General features: G+C 34.3%; 1 protein-coding gene across 1 annotated transcript; it reads right to left on the reverse strand.

Moving 5' to 3' along the window:
• Positions 1-2,845: 2,845 nt before the first annotated feature.
• LOC149219111 (uncharacterized) lies at positions 2,846-6,833 on the reverse strand. Its single transcript, XM_089382529.1, has 3 exons — positions 6,390-6,833; positions 4,289-4,795; positions 2,846-4,040 (listed from the first exon to the last, which is right to left on the reverse strand). Exons 1-3 carry the CDS (start codon positions 6,583-6,585, stop codon positions 3,394-3,396), a joined length of 1,350 nt encoding a protein of 449 aa, XP_089238655.1. The 5' UTR covers positions 6,586-6,833; the 3' UTR covers positions 2,846-3,393.
• Positions 6,834-22,085: the final 15,252 nt, after the last annotated feature.

The raw sequence follows: 22,085 nt of genomic DNA on the forward strand, positions 1-22,085 counted from the left end.
AAAGAATTCGATAACTTTTGATCAATTATATGGCCATGCCAGATTCAAAACAATAATATGGTCATGCCATTTATCCTCCAAAGAGAGAATGTTATAATGATAAAAAAATAACAAATGTTGTTCAAAATGTAAAATAGATATAAGAACATAAATAAAATAGATAGAATGTTATAATGATAACAAGATAACAAATGTTGTTCAAAATGTAAAATAGATATAAGAACATGAATAAAATAAATAGAATGTTATAATGATAAAAAGATAACAAATGTTGTTCAAAATGTAAAATATATATAAGAACATAAATAAAATAGATGTAAGAGCATAAAATTATAAGATAAAGTGAAAAAACAATAGAATTTTGATATACAAAGTTTGAGGTTTGTATTTCCAATTAAAAAAAAAAAAAACTAGTAAAATTCAAATCCTATACAAGCACTTAGAGGTGTTTAGACTATTGTAGAGAAGAATTTTCTAAGATCTACATTTTTATAAGAAAAAAAATCTTTTAAAATTCAAAAAAAGTATTGCAATACTTTAGGTATTTATAGAATGTGAAGGATACGAGATAGCATGGTTTAAGAATATTAATAATCTATCAAATTTGAATAAGGTAATGTAGTATTATAGAATGCACAATAATTTAGTGATACAAGGTAATTTAAAGTATGATTATCTAAAAATCAGTAGACTATGTAAAATAGAACACTATAAAAACTATATATTTTTTTAAATTAAGGCAGAACATGATAAAATGTTATTAAAATCCTTATAATAATGTATAAAAACAACCTCTTAAAATTCAAAAAAGACATAAAACTTAACCAAGTAAAAGAGAGTGAAATGTGTATTTGTAAAATATACTAAAAACCCTTATATACTCTAATGTGTATAAAAAAAAATCTAGAGTAAAATACATAGTAATGCATATTTATGTTGAAAGATATCTAAAGCTTCAAATAAAAATAAGAAAATCAAATTAATGTTAAAGGATATGTAAAACCTCAAAATAAAATAAAAACAAATTAATATAAAGAAAAAAACTTCTAAGATGTAAAAGAAAAACTATAATATAATTATATTTAAAACTTATATTCTTTAAGGATGTGTAGGCTAATTTAAAGTAGAGTATAAACTAATGTATAATATAATTCTTCAAAAGAATAGAATATTTCATTTTAATGGATATTTAAAATTTCCCGATCTCAAATAAAAAGAATTGAAATATTATCAAAAATGTAAAATTAAAATAGAGAAAAATATTTCTCAAATTTAAAAGAAAAATAATAATATTATTAAAACTCTAAATTAATATAAAACATAAAAAAATATTACTAAAAATATAATATTAATGTATAGGAAAAAATGCATCTTATTGAAAGGATCACATTTGTTATTAGCACGAAATGTATCTTATGGAAGGGATCACATCTTTGTTATAACACACTCTAACCTCAAGGGTCATCTTATTAGCACAATTTCTCCCCAAAGATGTTGAGGGTAATTGATCGTGTGACCTCTTCTTAACAAGACTCAACCAATTGAACTAACCCTTGACATTGAAAACATTACAGTAATATTGTTATAGATAAAATAAATAAATATATTAAAAATCGATATACACAAAAAAGAAGATAAATAAATTATAAAAGTGAATCAAATATATAAAGTATAAAAAAAACTAAATATATAAAATTTTGAAAATGTAAAATTAAATAAAATAACTACACTATAATCTAAAAAATTAAATATAAAATAATAAAAATATAAAATATATAAAATCAAAATATTTTTTTCAAAATTTTTCACAATAAAAAATAATTAATTAAAAAAATATTATTAAGAAGTCAAAATTTTTAATAAAAATAAAATATATTACACATAAATTAATTAGATGAAAAGGGGCAATAATCAGACGCCTGCTGAATTCCAAGAAGGAAATGAAATATCATAGCAAGCCTAAGTAAAGACTATTAATATCAATTAAAAAATATATACCTTGTAATTTGGGGAAAACTGAGATAGGAGAAGTGATTTAATAATTTGAAGTATTAATTTTTATATTAATGATATTTTATAACACTTTTTATATAATTATAAAACAAAAATTTGGTTTAATAATAAAATATTATATTTAAAGAAAAAAAATCAGATCCATGATTCAGAAAATGTTGGGACTATACTTAACTCTATTATATAAATATAAAAATGAAAGTTAATTTAAACCGCTAAAAAATACAGAAAATGTTGGAACTTACCTACCCATATAAAATAAAATTCATATTCATCATTTAAATTAATTCAAAAATACAGAAAATGGTGGAACTATACTTAACTCTGTTACATAAATAATAACAATCAAAGTTAATTTAAACCACTAAAAAATACAGAAAATGGTGGAACTCTACCTACCTCTATTACATAAATAATAAAAATCAAAGGTAATTTAAACCACTAAACCTATCCACTAACCAGCTTAATTAAACCACTAAAACTAGACACTGACCATATTAATCTGGGTGTGAGAAGAGATGATGTTAATCAACCCAGAAACGTACAGACCAAGCCAACTTTTACAATATCCTACAGCGCCCAGGCCTGCGTCCACCAAAAACGCAGGCAATTGGTTTAAAAATCAAGCCAAAGTAATTCCACGACCAACTTTAAACATATCCTACAGCGCCCAAATCCGTGTCTACCGAAAACGCAGAAAATTGGATATAAAAGCAAGCCGAATTAAAGACAAGGCCAACCCAGCTCTTTAGTCCAATTTGCTGTAAGACATAAAACATGGACACATTATGTTATATGGAAGGTCTTCCTGGAGGGAAAACATGTACACTAATAAGCCTGGAAAACCAGAGTAAGCCATTCCCACTTTGGTCTATAATTTTTTATAAAGGGCAACTAAATTGCCAGTGACAACTATTACAATTTCTTTGGGATCAAAAGATTTCTAGGATCGTCATCTGCCCAAAACAAAATATGAAAACCAAGCATGCAGGGATTTCAATTTACAATGGAAGCACAATATTCAAGTTACTTGCATTAATTTAGGGTTTGCAGATAACTTTGAAGCAATCTTGAAGCATGAGACGACGCTGCATGAGGTTGAGTTAAAGATACAGGAGAGAATTGCACATGAAATTGTATTTGGCCCTTTGGGAAATTAGAAGTCATTGGGTATGTATATGTCATTCTCTGAGTAGTAAAGAAGAGAGAACTGAATTCACAAGTACTTATCTGTATGTGATGGATTGAAAGCCTGGCCTTCAAAGTTCAATCCCAGCCCACAATCACCTCGACCATGTAGAGCGAACGACCTCCTTCAGGTTGCCCAGCTCAACGTTGGGGTGCAATTTAGAAGGAAAAAGTGCTGCGAGGGGTGTTAAATTATGATACACCCACTCCCAAGAAATCGATGAAACCTGTCTCCTTGCCTTGATCTGGGTCCGTGATTGGATGGTCTGCAACTTGGCTTTCCACAATGTTATAAGGGTTCCTATCTCTGGCATTATAAGATTTGTTCTGCTGCACAAGATTCACTTCTTTTTGTGTAGTAGAAGGTGAACTCTGAGGATTTATACTCAACTGCAAATTATATGCAGGGCTATAACTAGTGGTTGTGTTTCCTTTAACTAGCTCTGGAGATATTAATTGTGCTTCTTTAGCCTCTGCTACTGCTGCACTAGGGTTATGATCATCAGTAGTTCTGTGACGAAACGATGTTGCAGTGAAGTTATGAAATGGTGGTATTTTTAGGCGCCCATTGATTCTACCTGCTGGCTCTGGGCAAGGAAAATTGTCAGGTCTAAATTCTCCCTGGGCTAAATCTGGTGGTTTGGAGAATGTAGAACCGGAGAAGATTGGAAGCCATGAAGTTGCTGATGAGACCTTGGAAGGTGCAGGTCTCATGGATTGTTGGAAAAAGAAATCCTGGAAGTTTTTCCTTGATTGGACGTGATTATTCATTCCAATATCGCAGAGGGAATCCAGAATTCTGTTTTTGTAAGCTTCCCCTTCAGCTGATAGAGACCTACCTGCAAATTATTCAATGTAGAATTCAATATTAGTTATAACCAATATCAACCATCTAGGAATTTTATATTAACTAGAACAATTGTCACAACCACCTAATGGTATTTGACAAGTTCAAAATGTCATGGGCCTCTTAAACCAAATATGGTGTTTGACACGTTGAAAATGCCATCCGCCTCTTAAACCAAATACCTTAGAAATGGTCCTCTAGGGTTTGTAAAAGTGTAGATGACAAGCAAAAGAGGAGTACCTTGTGGGTTAACAACCTCTAAGCCCTGGCTTCTGCCTGATGGATTTAGTATGAGGCCGTTGCCATGGATTTGGGAACTGATATTTTCTAGGGTGGAGTCGTGAGGTAATTTTCTTGGCCTTCTTCCCAAGATACTAGAGGAAGAAATCCCTACGTCCTCATGACATCCTCTATAGTACATGTCGATGAATGTGCTGAGAGAATTTTCTTCTATGCGTTCTGCTGCGTGAGCACTGTGTGGCCTCGCTTTTCTCATCAGGTGGCTGCATGATGATCTTCTTTTTCCATAGATTCGAGATCGTTCTCTAAATTTTCTTGCCATTATAACATGCCAGTGATTCTTTACTGCATTATCTGTTCTGCCGGGGAATAGCCTGGCGATCATGGCCCATTTATTGCCATGCAATCGGTGGGCAGCCAGTAAGCGCTCCTCTTCTTCTTCTGTGAATGGTCGGCGATTTATGCGTGGATCCAGCTGGTTAAACCACCTCAGTCTGCAGCTCTTACCTGCATGGATCATTACGCAAACAAGCTCAAGATTACGAGTTTCAATTTTTACCCATAAATCCTAGAAGCCTTCATTTTTTTCTCATATCTATTCATTTCAATCAAGATAAGGATAGGGAGAAAGAAACCATTGAAGACATGAGACTGCATGGTGTATCAGACTGTACCATCTGTTTATTATTCTCAGACAAAAGGACCCACAAAACATTTCTTCCATAGGATGGAAAGGATGAGGAGAGAAAGGCCCAGCATTAGGACATGAATATTACAACCAATCAATTAATAAAAAAACCAAAACCAAGACATCTGATTAGGTTCATGTAGGTATGTATTCATATTTCAACCCAAGCAAGAGTTCACATATTCATTTAGCAATCAATCGACCATTCTATATTAGTAGTAAGAGGAGAACCAAGGCACCCATCCATATATAAGGATTTTTATATGTAAATATGTACCCAATTTTCAGCCAAAGAGGAGTTTACATATTCAATCAGAAATCAAGCAACCATTAGACATGTTAGCAGTAGAACCAGGATTGCCTATGAACATAAAGAATATGGAAGTCTGTACCCCATTTTCAGCCCAATCAGAAGTTCGCATATTTGTTCAGCAACCAATCAATCGAACAGGAAAACCTAGACAACCCATTGGCACAAGAATCATGTAAGTCTACCAAGTTTCAGTCAAAACGGAGTTTACATATTCAATCGGCAATCAAGCAACCATTAGACATGTTAGCAGGAGAACTAAGATCGCCTATGAACATGAAGAACATTTAAATCTGTACCCCATTTTGAGCCCAATCACAAGTTCATATATATATTCAGCAACCAATCAATCAAACAGGAAAACCAAGACAACCCATTGGCATAAGGATCATGTAAATATGTACCCCATTTACAGCCCAAACAGTAACTCACATATTTATTCAACAACGCACCAATTATTATGTAGGTTCATTACTACGTAGGTTAGTAGGAGAATCAAGATATCCCATTTGCTTGAGAAACATGTAAAACTATACAGGATTTTCAGCTCAAGCAGGACTTTATATAATTTTGCGATTAACTAATCATTATCTCAATAACAAAACCAAACCACTGCATTGGCATCAAGACCATGTAAATCTGTACCCCATTTTGAACACACGCTAGGGATTCTGAACAAACCATACATGATCGGGCTGAGATTTCCCACAAGGAGGATCGTGGGACCCCATTTTAAGCCCAAGCAGTATGAAAACTCCCGGATCGCGTTTCTTGGGCAATCTCAGAAAAAACCACAGATGATTTCTCAGAGAACCCAACATGTCTACTGTTAAACCACAGTCCAACCTAGGGTTTCTTCACGGGCCTTACATTGAGGCCACATCGTAGGGTATTGTCAAAGAAAGAGCATCGTTAGGACGAATTATTCCATGGTGATTGTGCATCGTTAGGACGAATTAGTCCATGGTGATTGTGTCGAAGATTATATATTAATACAAACTAGGGAATTGGGAAAGTGATTATTTTGGATAGATTTACCCGGTCTATGGAGCAAAGCATGAAACAATCCCCTGTATTATTATTACATTGAGCCAGTCATTTACCTGATCTACCATGGAGTTTCTCAGCTATGGAATTCCAGTTCTGGGGTCCATACTGTTCAACGAGTTCTCTCAGTTTCTCATCTTCAGCCGGTCTCCAGTGTCCTCGGGGGCACATTTTGGCCTGCGAACTTTCATCTTTTGCATCCGAGAGTCTATCTGTTTTAATTTCCTCATGGAGTACTACGGGTTCGGTCATTCTGTTCGTAGATTTTCAAAATCGCCCCCACCGAGAATCTATGCGCAGCTAGGTCTGAGCACAGAAACTTGCAAAAGCTCTGAATTCATAGAAGTAGTAGTAATTGCCTAGAGAAGGGTTTTAATATATTCCCCCTAGGGCCGTGTGTGGAAAAGAATGATTAGGCAGCAAATGATAAGGCTGTCGTATTTCCATGCAGTTAGATGAAAGAGAGGCCTATCTATAAGAGGGACCGCTCTCCAACTGGACAAAAGATAAGCAACCGTTTAAGCAGTTCTGGAAACATATATTGTAATTCCTGTGAGAATGAGTTAACGACGACCATTTCTGGTGGCAGGTCCCTTTTGTTGGTTTCGCACGATACGGATCGACAGCAAAAGGGACCTGTATTTGGCACTAGGGATTGCGTGTTTGTATGGGTACTTAGGTAATCCTGCCACACTGCTAATTCCAAAATCAAGCGGATTGTACATCAAATTCCAAGGCCCCACTTTCAAGAAAGGGACCCATAAACACATTAACAATTAAATCCCCCCACAAAAAAAATAATTAACACTCTGCAGTCTCCGCCACCACTAAGATAACAAGCCCTGTATACTGTGTAGGACCTGGTAGTTCATCTGCCATTGGAGTTATGTTTACTGATGGGGAAGCGTGAGTTGAATTTGGTGTGATTTTGCTTCTTGATATACAGAGCAGTGGGTGGGTGCCCAGCCGTTGAGGAATTTGTTTTGTTTAGATTGTGTGACCACTACAAGTAATTCTAATTCTCTCTGCATGTCACTCCTTGGCGTACAAGATGTGTTCGTTACAAACGAAATTCTTATTGTACTTGAACCATTCTGGTTAGTCATGCCTCTAATTAATTTTAACCACCAGTTAGTTATGATCCACACTGTACTTAGAATCTCCGGATTTCCAATTTAAGCATCTTGGACGATATATACAATGTGTATCCAGCTAACATATATATATTTATATATTTTTTATTTGTTAAAGTGTTTAGGATGTGAACGATGACTTAATCCGAATCCGTTGTTCGTCGTTGTCCACGGCTGGTGCAGCAGCCACTTTACTTGCAGGAGGTTTTCCACTGTTAGTCTAAGCAGGCCAACCTACTACCCCCTAATTTTGGCTCCCAAATCTCATTCCCAATTAGCAAATGCAGATGCCAGCGGGTTCGATCCCCTGACGAGGAATATACACAAATTTAAACTAACGTAACAGCAAAAGTCCACCTTGAAAGCCGAGGGGCAGTTGGGAGGGAGCTGGGGTCTTAAGGAATCCCCCCAAGGCCCCACAGTAGGCGTTATACAGTCATGTTTTTTATACTCTTATGCATTTCCAAGAGCTCATTACTTGCATAGCAAGCGCAGTCGCCGTCATTTAGTAAGGCCTAGCTAGCGCATTGGATGGCGATCGGGACTCTCCATCTCTGCGGCCATTTTTTTTCTTGTTACACAGAAAAACAAAGAGACGTCATGCATGTAGATTGTAGCTGATTGTTATGTGTCACCATTATGGGACTAATAATTATTCAGATATTTTCATTCTATCCATTTCAACCTAAGCTGTGGGCAATTAAGGCTCACCACAAATCAAGAGCAGATAATTGAGGCTGGGGTGGCCTGATCAATAGAGTCGTATCATTATAGAACAGAGATTGCTAACGAAATTAGCAACAGTTTGGTTTTTTTATTATTTTATTTCAAATCATTCTTGCAATGAAAGCATAAAACTACGCCGCCCTAATTGCTGGTGGGAAGTCGATCCCGCCATTGCTGATATCATCAAGCTTCCAATTTTATATAATTCACTCACCTTCACTTATACTGCTTCCTCTAAATTTTGCACATTCAACGGAATTTTACGCATTTGATATTTTATAAGAAAAATAAACGGAATGGGTTTCCCGGTGTCCCCCGATTCTGCTCCGCTGCAGACAACATAAACGCAATATTCTGCGGAGAATGTGATGTGTTTAAATTCCGGTAACATGAAATGTCACATTGGAACTTATCTTAGTTGGGAATTTTTTTTTCTGTTAGAAAATGTCTAACTCTGGCAAAAGTTTGTTTCCAACCTGGCTCATGGCCGCGGTACACTTGACCGTTAATCCAAGTTTTCACTATAAAGTCTTGAGGTCGACTCAGCTGCCACTTATGTGTGATATATATGTACATGTAAAGAAATGGTAAGAAATTTTAATGAATCATATTCATAAAGAGATAATTTATATTCATAAAAACTGTTAAAAATGTGAATAAATAGCCACCCAAACAGTAAATTATCATTTGTTATGGAGTGATAATGACGAATTTAAATAGGTGTTTTCACATTTTTATTATAGTTGTTTAATGTGATAATAATGATAAAGATCATTTTTAATTATTATTCATATATATGAGAAAATTTTGGAGTTGTTTTTAGCGTGATTTTTTTGGATTTTTTCTGAAAATTTGGAGATGAAATTTTGATTTGTGTTATATATGGATTCAACACCGTGAAAAACCCGTAGGGCACTTTGATTGTGATTTTTTTGGATTTTTTCTGAAAATTTGGAGATGAAATTTTGATTTGTGTTATATATGGATTCAACACCGTGAAAAACCCGTAGGGCACTTTGATTGTGCATGGGTTACGGACCAAGCTTGTGATTTCAATAAATTCTCAGCGGATTTTAGAGAAACTAGACCAGAAAATCACTTTGATTGTGCATGGGTTACGGACCAAGCTTGTGATTTCAATAAATTCTCAGCGGATTTTAGAGAAACTAGACCAGAAAATCCCACTCGAAAAACTTCAAAAAAATCTCACTAAAAACAACTCCGAAAATTTCCCCTTCCTAATTAATTAATATATTTGGCAAATCCACAAATTACATAACAAGGAACAAAGGACTTGCAAACCAAAAGTTTAAAATGTTATGGATATTATTTTTAAAATTCTATTCAAATATTAAATGTGAATTTTAAAATATTATTTATAATTTTTAAAATATATATAATTTATTTTTAATTCATCTTGTCATGACCATGAACCACACTAAACACATTGAGAAAATTTTGATGTGATTAGGGCCGAAAACATGTTTCAAAAAATAAGTATACTTTAATTAAATACATTTTTAATTAATAAAAAAAAATTAGCCTTCGATGAAATGAAACTTAGAGATCTAGTGAAGAAGATAGTCTCATTTACAGGTATGGTTTTGGTCAAGCAAACTCTTTTTTGGTTTTGTATAGTTCCATGTTGAAACTCAGATCTCGTATGGGATCTCGGATCTCCTATTCGAGTGGTACAAGGAGTTTCTTCCCTCAATATTCCTTTCAATGATGAAGCTTTAACTTGTAGAAAATATTTTTGAGAGCAAAGTTTGGTTTGCATGTTTCATAGGCTTTGGTCGTGACTATCTAATATACACGAATAAACCTTTGATACATGGATGCATATTAGACACGGAAGTATCTTTTGACGAATGAGTTGAATATTTACCCTATGGCACAAGGTTCTTTTGTTGTTGTTTTCGACAATATTGAGGATAAGAAAGCCATTTGCGAAGCCACTTTGTGGTTTTCGGGTAGTATAGGTCTCTTCATGACGCCGTGGACTCCCACTTTTAACCTCATTTCAGCTTCAGTATCCATGGCTCTTGTTTGGGTAAGGGTTTCAAAGCTCCCCTACATCTTTGGAATCTTCCATCATTATCCTCTATTGGGAATGCATTAGAAAAGTTTTATTACGACAACCCAAAAAATTAAAAAAATTTATGAGACTATTTATTCCGCAATATGTGTGTAGATGGACTTCAAGAATGGTTTGCCCACTAAGATTAATTAACAACTCCAAACTATGTTTGGGTCCAAAAGTTCAGTTATGAAAAATTTTCATTCAGGTGAAGAACGTGCTATGAATTGGGGCATGTAATTAAAAATTTCCCCAAGCATTTATAGAACAACAAATATTGAAAAAAAATGAAGACCCAAATGGAGGGAAAGGAGCTTAAGGTGATCATGATAAGATATACAAAAAGGAAAATGCTCAGGATAAAAAAGAACCAGAAGTTAAACATCAAGTGGATACTTCCAAAGAAAATGCACTAGATGTAGCAAAAATCATTCAAGAAGAAACACACGTGAGTGAGGATCCTTCCTTCGGAGACAGTGAAAGTGGTAAAACAACAAACCTTGCACAAAACATATCTCCTCCTTAATCCACAAGTAATATTTCTGGAAAGGAAAGTTCTTGGGGAGATCAGGTGGATGAGGAAGAATTCAAAAATAACAACTTTCAAAAACAATTTGGACCCAAATTGGGAAGAAAGGAAAAGCTATTCCACCAAGGAAAATGAGAAGTCTCGCTAAATCAAAGCAAAAATGATGAAATATAAAATGTAAATGTGCCTTAACATTGGGTTTTTCCTGAAATTTTTAGTTCCAAAACGACTCAAAATTTTTTAGCACAGAAAACTAGTTTGAGAGTTTGAATTGTGCCTTTATAAATAATATCAAACCTGCAAAAAAAAAATGAAATGTATAATTTTTTATTTATTTATTTTTCCTAAATATGACTAATTCTGTTAATGTAACAAAAAATGGTACAAGGAGGCATCAGCCTCTGCAGATCAAGTCTCAGATTATGCCATGTTTATAAACCAATAACTGTAAATGACTGCCCGCACTGGGGAAATCAGTCCAAAACTAGAAAGTGTTTGCTACCCACGCAAGGGTAACAACCTGTAATGCCAGAGTGGAAGATTTTGTTGAACAAAACATCAAAATTGACAACATTTTCATAAAAGAAACAGTAGAAAAGACCTCTAAGGTTGGTAGCCAGGAACTCAAAACCTAAAGAAAACTTTGGCCAGCTAGGTGTCATTAGGTGGAGGAGTTTCTTCCACAATCAAACACCTATACACTTCCATGTCATCTTCCTCGTCATGTTGATCTCTCATCATTGCATCCACATTCTTGAAGCAACGTGGAATATTTCATTCTTGAGCTGCACTTGAGCGGTCCGGAACTTCTTCATGGCTTCTGCGTGTCCCTGAGATGCTCCCATGGGCTTTTCTTCTGCTGGTGTTGATCCTCTCCTGAATGTTACGAGCTAAGACTTCAGAGCTTTGAGGCTCCTCTCTACAAGCTACTAAAATGGTTGCAATAATGCATGGGCACTCCACCGTGCAATGAAATTGGAATTGGGCAGAGTGACTCGGTTGCAGAGTCGGGATAGAAGTAGCATAAGGTTGGGGAGACTCTTCAATACTTCGAGAACCAGTTCGCTGAGCATGCCTTCTACCACTGCGAGTGGCAAGATAATGACTTGAGAAATGAGTCGTAGTCGAGGGGGAGGAAGATTTGAAGGGGTTGAGTCAGAGAGGGATAGCGGGGGGGGGCGAATTGCTCTTCCTCTGCTGCTGCCTCTTCTGCAGCGCATCCTATGACGCAAATGAGGCATGTTCGCCTGGTCGAAATTGGGCTGACGAGGACGAGAAGGAGTAGTGCCAGGGATTGAATGGCTAGTGGAAGCAGGAGGACCGGTAATTCGTGGTTCAGATCCAGGGTTCAAGGCCGAAGCCACAGTTCGAAAACAACAAAGTAGACTCTGCGAGAAGTGGGCATCATCTACCATCTCAAAACAGTAAAGGATTTGGCATTGTCTTCCCGTTGACGTGCGTGAGCTCGGCTCTGCAACAGCAGGGAGACAAATGCAATTCAAAGAAGGCGAAACAGGGGAAAGGTGGTCTGAATTTGCCATCTTATGAACCAAAATAAGGTTTCCTCGTCCCGCAAAAAGCATTAAAATGTCATTAATGTCGGCGGTAAGCTTCTGGGTGGAAGCGTGGGTGTCCATGTGGCCGCGATACTTGCCAACCCACATTTGTTGCATTGTTCCAGTCCCTTTAATCACCCGCATCCAGGAGAAAAGTATAAAAATTTTAACCTTGTATTCTTTTAATAATACAATCTTTACTTGTTTCATTTAAAATTATATATAAAAGTTTTTGAAACGCTATTTTCTAGAATCCGTTAATAATCTTTATAAATAATAATATTATATTGTGACCATGGCTTTATGTATTGAATGTTAAGTTTATTATTAAAAAATAATGGAAATTGGTTAGTTGTTACTCATATTTATGGATTATTAGCTTAACTCATCATTTTCGAGAATCGAACTCTATGAGAAAATTAAGAATGGGGGTAACTGGAATCTTTTTGGTAATTTAAGACATAATATTTGAAATAATATTCATAATATCATTTTATAGCATTAAAAAATTGTTGGATAATAATATTATTATTTTTTACACCTAACATTTAGAATAATATTATTTTTATTATAATCGTAATAATATTTAAAAAATTAGCGGATAATAATATTATTAATATTATAAAGAAGAATGTATGAAATTTTTAATAAATGTAAATGAAATATAATAGTGTTATTTTCATTTATTTTTAATTAAATATTAAAAATTATTAGATTTTTAATTTATATAATAATTTATTAAAATAATGTTTACAAATATATAGTTTTTATATAATTTTATCTTATGCTATCAGATATGGAATATATGGTGTATTGTTAAGTTATTTTGTTTATTTATGTTAAAGGTTGGTGTGGCTTATTGAGTGTGATTCTTTGGTTATTTTGACAACATAGATGCTTCTACATTGTGGTTTCTCAAAACAAGGCTAAAGCATGATGTAATCTTCAGAGAACTCATACAACTTTACAAACATATATATATATATATATATATATATATATATATATATATATATATTACTAATTTTCATAGTAAAAAAAATTCACACATGGTGAACAAATGGCCACTATGTCCTGTGACCATGTCACTATGGGCATATTCATACATCATGGCATGCTTGGAGGGGATTTAACTTTCACAATTGAAGGATAGGGTGGTACATGGAAATTTAAGAATTTTGATGGCTTGAATGGTGCAATTTAATAGTGGCATTGGGTGGTGACATTTCCAAATGCCATCAATCCTCCTAAGGAACGAATTAGGCTATTACTTGGGTGGATTTCATCTTAGTTCACAAAATGTTGATGGGAGGTATCATGATTTTTCTTTGGATTTCATCTAGGATTTCATTTCATAGTGTGGGAGGTTTTCTGACCATTTAAAGCTAAATTCATGTCCTTGATCATATATCTTTCCATCAAATTCGAAGGCAAAGGCGTCGAACATTAGAGTAATTTTTAGCATAAAAGTTGTATCCTAAGAAAAAACAATAAAATATTAGTTAAAATGATAAAATACGAGTTATCAATTTTGGAGGGAAAAGAAGAAAAATATTTTTTTATAGTATTTTTGTCTTATCTCTTTATACGTTTAGTCAAATTTCAATTGTAGACACTTGTTGGGCGTGGAATTAAATTCCACATCCAATACGTACCCATTATGCATACTTTTGAGAAGACCTACATTGATAAAAATTAAAGATACATTAAAAAAGTGTGTTCAACATGTTTTTTTAATGTATATTGATTTTTTATTACTGTGGATCTTCTCATAAGTATGCATAATGGTATTCGTTGCATGTGGAATTTAATTTTTCATCCAATGAGTGTCTACGCTTGAAATTTGAGTAAGCCTATAAGGAGATAAGCCACAAATACAATTAAAAAAAAAACTCTTTTTCTTCTTTTCCCTCCAAAATATTTACATGGATCTATTTTAATATTTAAATGATTTTGATTAGTTTACATATTATAACATGCAAGTTACATGAAACTTTCATGGGAACTTTTAGGCTAAAAATTCCTCTAATGAGTATTTGGAAAAACAATGGTAGTGAAATGGGTAAAATAGATTGAGGTTGATATATGTCTCAACAAATGGTTAGTGAAGAAAGGATATTCTAGTGTACCCTATTAGGGTGGTTTAGATAAACTTAACTTGATCAATTTACCCATGGTTTTAGCCTCTAGCTATATGAGCACCCATGGATTTTCCGATGATATTCACTTATGATGTAGCTTATTTAAAGGCCAAAAATATCCATGATAATTTGTCATGTTGGCCAGTGGGAACAAGTAACGATGTTTTTAGTCATCGCCACTTCTCTTGGTGCTCTTTGATCCTAACATTTGGTATCAGAGCCAAAGTGGTAATATCATAGATTGGTGAATTTTAGAGCTGAAATGATCTAGTAAAGTGTATGTATGCATAAAATCATGCAAAGTGCAAGAAAAAATATTTAGAGAAGGCCGCATCAACTAAAAAAGTGAAGTCTTGGAGGAATCATTGGGATGGCCACTATGATGGATTCACCCTCTATTGATCTGATTTATTAAAGATCCATGAGATGAGAGCTAAATCAATTCGACAAAGAAACTAGCCATGTAGCCTATGTTCCACAAGTACCTAGGAGTCTCATAATGTAGTAACCTTGAAATGATAAAGAACATTGAGATCTAGAAAAGGACCCAACCAAATAAATAATTTGATGATGGGGCTACTAATTCAAATGAGGAGAATAACTAAGAGGAGAACTATGGTGGTGATTTGATAAAAGGAAATGACTACATTGAGGGAAAAAGTTTTGGAAGCCTAAGACAAGGTCTAGACGACATGGTGATACTGGTGAATGACCGAGGAGATTCTAGAAAGACCCCTCCAAGAACGGGAAGATGTGATTGCCTCTAGTGATGGTCATAATACTACCTCTAAATTCTTCCGTGAAAGGATACGACAACATAATGTCATCACCTCCTGAACGCATCTCGAAATAAATATGGATTGGTTAGTGAAATCATATAGATAGTTCCATTCCCTTATGATGTTTTGATGTAGTGTATCAGCCATGGTTGTGATTTTTGGAGCTTGTTATGGAAGCAATGTGTTGGTTATATGGGTTATCAAATCTAGTGTAGAGATCTGGGACACTCGACCTGTCTGTATGAGTAGTTTCAAGGAAGAAAATGATGAGTTGTTGACAGTCACAAGTGGAAAGCCAAAAAATGTAATATTGGCAGTGCAGAGGTGTGTGGTTAGTTCCATTCCATGCAAGAAGAAAAAATTTCCCCTTCAAATTGTTACAGAAGTTGAAGTCTCCATTAGAGGCAGTGCAAAGGATTGCCCTAGAGAGAATCATGCTAGTTTTTGCATGAGTTCCTGTTGCATGTGTCGTGTGGTTAAGTGGCTCTTGTGTAGCCTTGAGATCAAGAAGATAGTGTGAAAATTTGTCTTTCTTACAATATCTATGAAAAATCATGGCAAGATGAGGAAACAATAAAATTTCTTGTAAGAGTCCCTATGATGGTACCTAATGAAATCTAGGTTAGAGGAGTGATGGGAATAGTATAATTGTGTGTTGGTGGATCAAACAAAAGTGACATGTGAGGCGTTCTAATTCCTCAAGTGTGCGATTCAAGGTTGTTGGAATAAGTTTGATTTCATGGAATTGAATAGTCATGTTGAAACAAAATATCAAGGTATGGATGTGGTAAGGTAAAGAAGCCAAGAGAGTGGTTGTATGGATGAGAAAGAAAAGGATGGATATGGAGTAAATAGTGTTGATGTTTAATGTTGGATCGAGTGTGTGTGATGTGTGAACACCCTAAGGGTTTTAGTCCAATTTGTGAAATCCTATCATAGGAAGGTGTATTTTCCTAGGAAGTTGTAATACCTAATGTTTAGGAAAACATGTTACACAAGAGCACACATTGTTGCAAGGCCTTAAGATTTTTCTCAAGTAGACATGTAGTATAGTGGCACATAGAGTCATCAAGCTATGGAATGGACCACTTGGAGAGGTATTACGGTGGGGAGTGTGTTGGTATCTTGACTTGAGGTGGGGGGAATGTTAGAACACATATGAGATGGTTAATGAATGGGTCGAGGTCAATCTCCCCAAGTCAAGTTTACGAGGGGTGGGGTGGGGGGGGGGGGGGGGGGGGGAGGATAATTAGGGTGATTCAAGTAAGCTTGAATTGATTAAGTTATTGGGCTCTAGGTCAATGGGTTCCCATGGTTTTTGCCATGGTATTCATGTTTAATATAGCCTATCTAAAGGCCCAAAATCTCCATCGTAATTTTTCATACTGGTCAGTGGAATCAAACAATGGTGTCTTTAGATACCAACATTTTTCTCGGTGCTCTATGATCCTAACATACCCTTCAAAGTTATTCCTGGGGTGTTGTTTCCTCACATTTTTGCAATAGGTTTTCTTTGGCTTCCAATTGATACTCAACAATTTTGGGTGGAGGAAGCTTGTTTCTCTTATTGACTTATTTCTTTAGTATTATGCTTGGAAACTGTATAATCAGGACAATCTATAACATGCAAAGTCCCACGTGGAAGTTGTCAATGGGATGTGGAATTAATAGGACTTGAATGGGGAGTATCTTGGGTTAGTATTCGGGTTATTCCATATATAAGTGAAGAGGTGATCAAATTTATATGGGTACTAGAAGTTAGTAGTTGAATTTTGGAAATCAACAACCAATATTAGAGTAGGAAATTAAAATGTTTTCATGACAAAATTCCCCATATATAGCTCTACTAAAATTAGCTTGCATATATCTTGCCTACCATGATGTAAATCTTATTTGAACAAAGGAGTCACCTTCATTAGTCTAAGGAGGAAAGTGACACTCTTCAATCTTAAATTGGGGCACTACAACAAAGTATGGACCAATACCAAACAATATTTCCTCCATTTGAAAAAAAAGCGATCTTTGTTCTTCTGAGGGCCCCAGATCTAAATATTAGTGCTCATTATTAGAAGTGGAAGTAGCTAACACAATTTTCATGTTTTCACTAGTTTATAAGTTGCTATGAAGGTTGAATTTTATTGCATCTTGGGCATATTTTGACATATTATACCTATAAAATCTATATATTAATACTCTCTTGTTATTATATCTAGATATATATATGAGGAAAACTAGATAGCTATGATGTTGGCCTAAATCAACATTTATATCTTGTACCCCATAGGTTTCAAATCCCATGGGGGACATCTTTGGCCTACTTGATAAGGCTCAAGGAGTAGGCTCTGCCACCATCGTGGAGTCTTGGCTCTTGCTAATTCATAAATTCCTCGTATATCTTGATTACGATCTATTAGATATAATTTTGGTGTTAAGTGGTAGAACCTAGGTTTGGCTTTGGTCACTACCAATTTTATTCCAATGAGTTACTAATTCGCCATGGTAAAATAAATAAATAAATAATGTTGGTACACCATAAGAAAATTTTAATATAAACCAACATACATCCATCCTAACTCTGGATCTACCAAGCGCTAAGAGGGACCAAATCTCTTTTCACTCTAAAAAGGTTTGCATCGCAAGAGATTTGATCCCTCTCCACACTTGGTAGATCCAGAGTTAAGATGGATCTAGGATCATTTAATTATTAATTGTAATTATAATTATATTTTTTTTGTTTGCTAGGTTATGTGAGTCAGCATACCTAACCTATAGCTTGAGTAGCCACAACCTAGGGGAATCTAAGCCATCAAAATCACTCAGGGATCACACCCAACTTGGGCCACACTAACCTTTAGGATGACTGGATTTTTCCCCATGGAGTTTTGAACCATTCACCTTACACCATGGAGTTCCTTAACAAAACACCCTATCCCCATCTATTCTACGGCCCATGGGATTTCTAATTATAATTATAATTATAATTAATTATTTATGTTTTTTTTGTATTATTTTATTTTAAATTTCATTGTATTCTTATTTTATATATTCTCGTTAAAAAGAAGATAAAATAATATTATAATTATTTAATTGATTTAATTAGATATAATCATAGTTATATAAATTGATAAATTAATTAGTTAGATGTAATTTGAATAGTTAGCATAAACAACTTAGTACTTATTTCAAAAGTTTAAACGTTATTTTATATACTTATATAAATTAAATGATTCAATAAACACAAATAAGCATCAATCCAGAGGCCTGAGAGCTGCAGACCTTCTATTTAAAACCCTAATTCAAGCTCTTCTTCTATCAACATTCAAGAATTCCTCATGATGGAACCCTGTTGGGATTTAAAACATTGACGAAAAATGGTTTTTACTGTGGGTTCTCCAGTTACTAAGTTAGAAGATATAAACCATAGAAGTCTTAAATACAGAATCATTTCCCTATGCGGAGGCGATACATTGAATGAAATCATTTTACTCAAAAAATTTAGGGTGAAGATAGCTAGAAGAGATGCAGAGCTTCTATTTAAGACCCTAATTCAAGTTCTTCTTCTATCAACATTCAAGAAGTCCTGATGATGGATCACTGTTGGGATTTGAAACGTTGATGAAAAATGGTTTTTACTGTGGGTTCTCCGGTTACTAAGTTAGAAGATATAAACCACAGAAGTCTTAAAAATCATTTCCCTATGCGGAGGGGATACATGGAGTGAAATCATTTTACTCGAAAAATTTAGGGTGAAGATAGCTAGAAGAGCTGCAGACCTTCATTTAAACCCTCATTCAAGCTCTTCTTCTATCAACATTCAAGAAGTCCTCATGATGGAGCCCTGTTGGGATTTGAAACGTGGACGAAAAATGGTTTTTACTGTGGGTTCTCCAGTCACTAAGTTAGAAGATATAAACCACAGAAGTCTTAAATCCAGAATCATTTCCCTATGCGAAAGAGATGCATCGAATGAAATCATTTTACTTGAAAAATTTACGATGAAGATAGCTAGAAGAGCTGCAGACCTTCTATTTAAAACCCTAATTCAAGTTCTTCTTCTATCAACATTCAAGAAGTCCTGATGATGGATCACTGTTGGGATTTGAAACGTTGATGAAAAATGGTTTTTACTGTGGGTTCTCTGGTTACTAAGTTAGAAGATATAAACCACAGAAGTCTTAAATCCATAATCATTTCCCTATGTGGAGGGGATACATGGAGTGAAATCATTTTACTCAAAAAGTTTAGGGTGAAGATAGCTAGAAGAGCTGCAGACCTTCTATTTAAAACCCTAATTCAAGCTCTTCTTCTATCAGCATTCAAGAAGTCCCGATGATGGATCCCTGTTGGGATTTGAAACGTTGACGAAAAATGGTTTTTATTGTGGGTTCTCCGGTTACTAAGTTAGAAGACATAAACCACAAAAGTCTTAAATCCAAAATCATTTCCCTATGCGGAGGGGATACATGAAGTGAAATCATTTTACTTGAAAAATTTAGGGTGAAGATAGCTAGAGGAGCTGCAGACCTTCTATTCAAAACTTTAATTCAAGCTCTTCTTCTATCAACATTAAAGAAGTCCTAATGGTGGATCCCTGTTGGGATTTGAAACGCTGACGAAAATGGTTTTTACTGTGGGTTCTCTGGTTACTAAGTTAGAAGATATAAACCACAAAAGTCTTAAATACAGAATCATTTCCCTATGCGGAGGGGATACATGGCATGAAATCATTTTACTCAAAAAATTTAGGGTGAAGATAGCTCGAACAATTGCAGACCTTCTATTTAAAACCCTAATTCAAGCTCTTCTTCTATCAACATTCAATAAGTCCTGATGATGGATCCGTGTCGGGATTTGAAATGTTCAGGAAAAATGGTTTTTACTGTGGGTTCTCTGGTTACTAAGTTAGAAGATATAAACCACAGAAGTCGTAAATCCATAATCATTTCCCTATGCGGAGGGGATACATGGAGTGAAATCATTTTACTCGAAAAATTTAGGGTGAAGATAGCTAGAAGAGCTGCAGACATTCTATTTAAAACCATAATTCAAGCTCTTCTTCTATCAACATTCAAGAAAACTTGATGATGGATCCCTGTTGGGATTTGAAACGTTGACTAAAAATGGTTTTTACTGTGGGTTCTCTTGTTACTAAGTTAGAAGATATAAATCAGAGAAGTCTTAAATCCAGAATCATTTCCCTATGCAATGGGGATACATGGAGTGAAATCATTTTACTCGAAAAATTTAGGGTGAAGATAGCTAGAAGAATTGCAAACCTTCTATTTAAAACCCTAATTCAAGCTCTTCTTCTATCAACATTCAAGAAGTCCCGACGATGGATCCCTGTAGGGATTTGAAACATTGATGAAGAATGGTTTTTACTGTGGGTTCTTCGGTTACTAAGTTAGAAGATATAAACCACAGAAGTCTTAAATCTAGAATCATTTCCCTATGCAGAGGGGATACATGGAGTGAAATCATTTTACTCGAAAAATTTAGGGTGATGATAGCTAGAAGAGCTGCAAACCTTCTATTTAAAACCCTAATCCAAGCTCTTATTCTATCAATATTCAAGAAGTCCTGATGACGGATCCCTGTTGGGATTTGAAACGTTGTAGAAAAATGGTTTTTACTATGGATTCTCTGGTTACTAAGTTAGAAGATATAAACCACAAAAGTCTTAAATCGAGAATCATTTCCCTATATGGAGGGGATACATGGAGTGAAATCATTTTACTCAAAAAATTTAGGGTGAAGATAGCTAGAAGAGTTGCAGACCTTGTATTTAAAACCCTAATTCAAGCTATTCTTCTATCAACATTCAAGAAGTCTCGATGATGGATCCCTGTTGGGATTTGAAACATTGACGAAAAATAGTTTTTAATGTGGGTTCTCCGATTACTAAGTTAGAAGATATAAACCACAAAAGTCTTAAATCCAAAATTATACGATTATTAATATTAATATAAAAATATTAATGGATAAGTTAAAGATATATACATCTAAAAAAATATGTAACAATATTCTTAATCATGAAAATTTGTCCTCACTTTATCATGAAGATTTTTAACTTGTAAAAAATCTTTGGTACAATATCATGGGCTGGTACCATGACTTATGAATTCAGGATGCCCAAAAATCTATAGCTCATTTCATATGACACATGTTAATATACAGTTCTTTTGATTAATAAATTTAATTAAAAGGGAAGAAAGGACATAATTGCTTTTGAGATAAATCTTATTCTTTGATTGGTGACTATTTCTATGAATTTTCTCAGATATTTTGTGAAGGTTAAATCCCTACCATCCACCTAATAATTTTTTAGAATTGAAAATATACATGTCCTTCTATGTAATTACATAAAATGGGAAAACCAAATTAAATATAAAAATTATTAAATTATAATTGTGAATCATAAATTAAAATTAATTAGATTTCTTATTTATTTTATATATATATATTTTTGTTTTTGACTAGAGGAATCAACAAGTGGGCTAGTCTCATACTTTGTGATACGATTCCAGCTACTGCTCCCACTATAACCCCTACTTTATTTTCACTATGTCAAAATGTTAAACAATACATTACAACATTTCTACCATACTAAGGTGGAGCAACTCTCTCCATGCAATTTTTTTTCTCTCATTAAAAAAAGAGAGAACATCATATTTATAATTATTTCATTGATTTAAATATATTCAAATGTAGTTAGTATAAATTTATAAATTAATTAATTAGATTTAATTTGAATAATTAGCAAAAATAAATTAGTTCCTTATTCACAAGTTTAAACACTACTTTATAA

This window comes from Pinus tabuliformis, chromosome Q (assembly GCF_031772625.1).
Source record: "Pinus tabuliformis cultivar Carrire ecotype Pingquan chromosome Q, CPIR1, whole genome shotgun sequence".
In the NCBI taxonomy this organism is placed as follows: Eukaryota; Viridiplantae; Streptophyta; class Pinopsida; order Pinales; family Pinaceae; genus Pinus; species Pinus tabuliformis.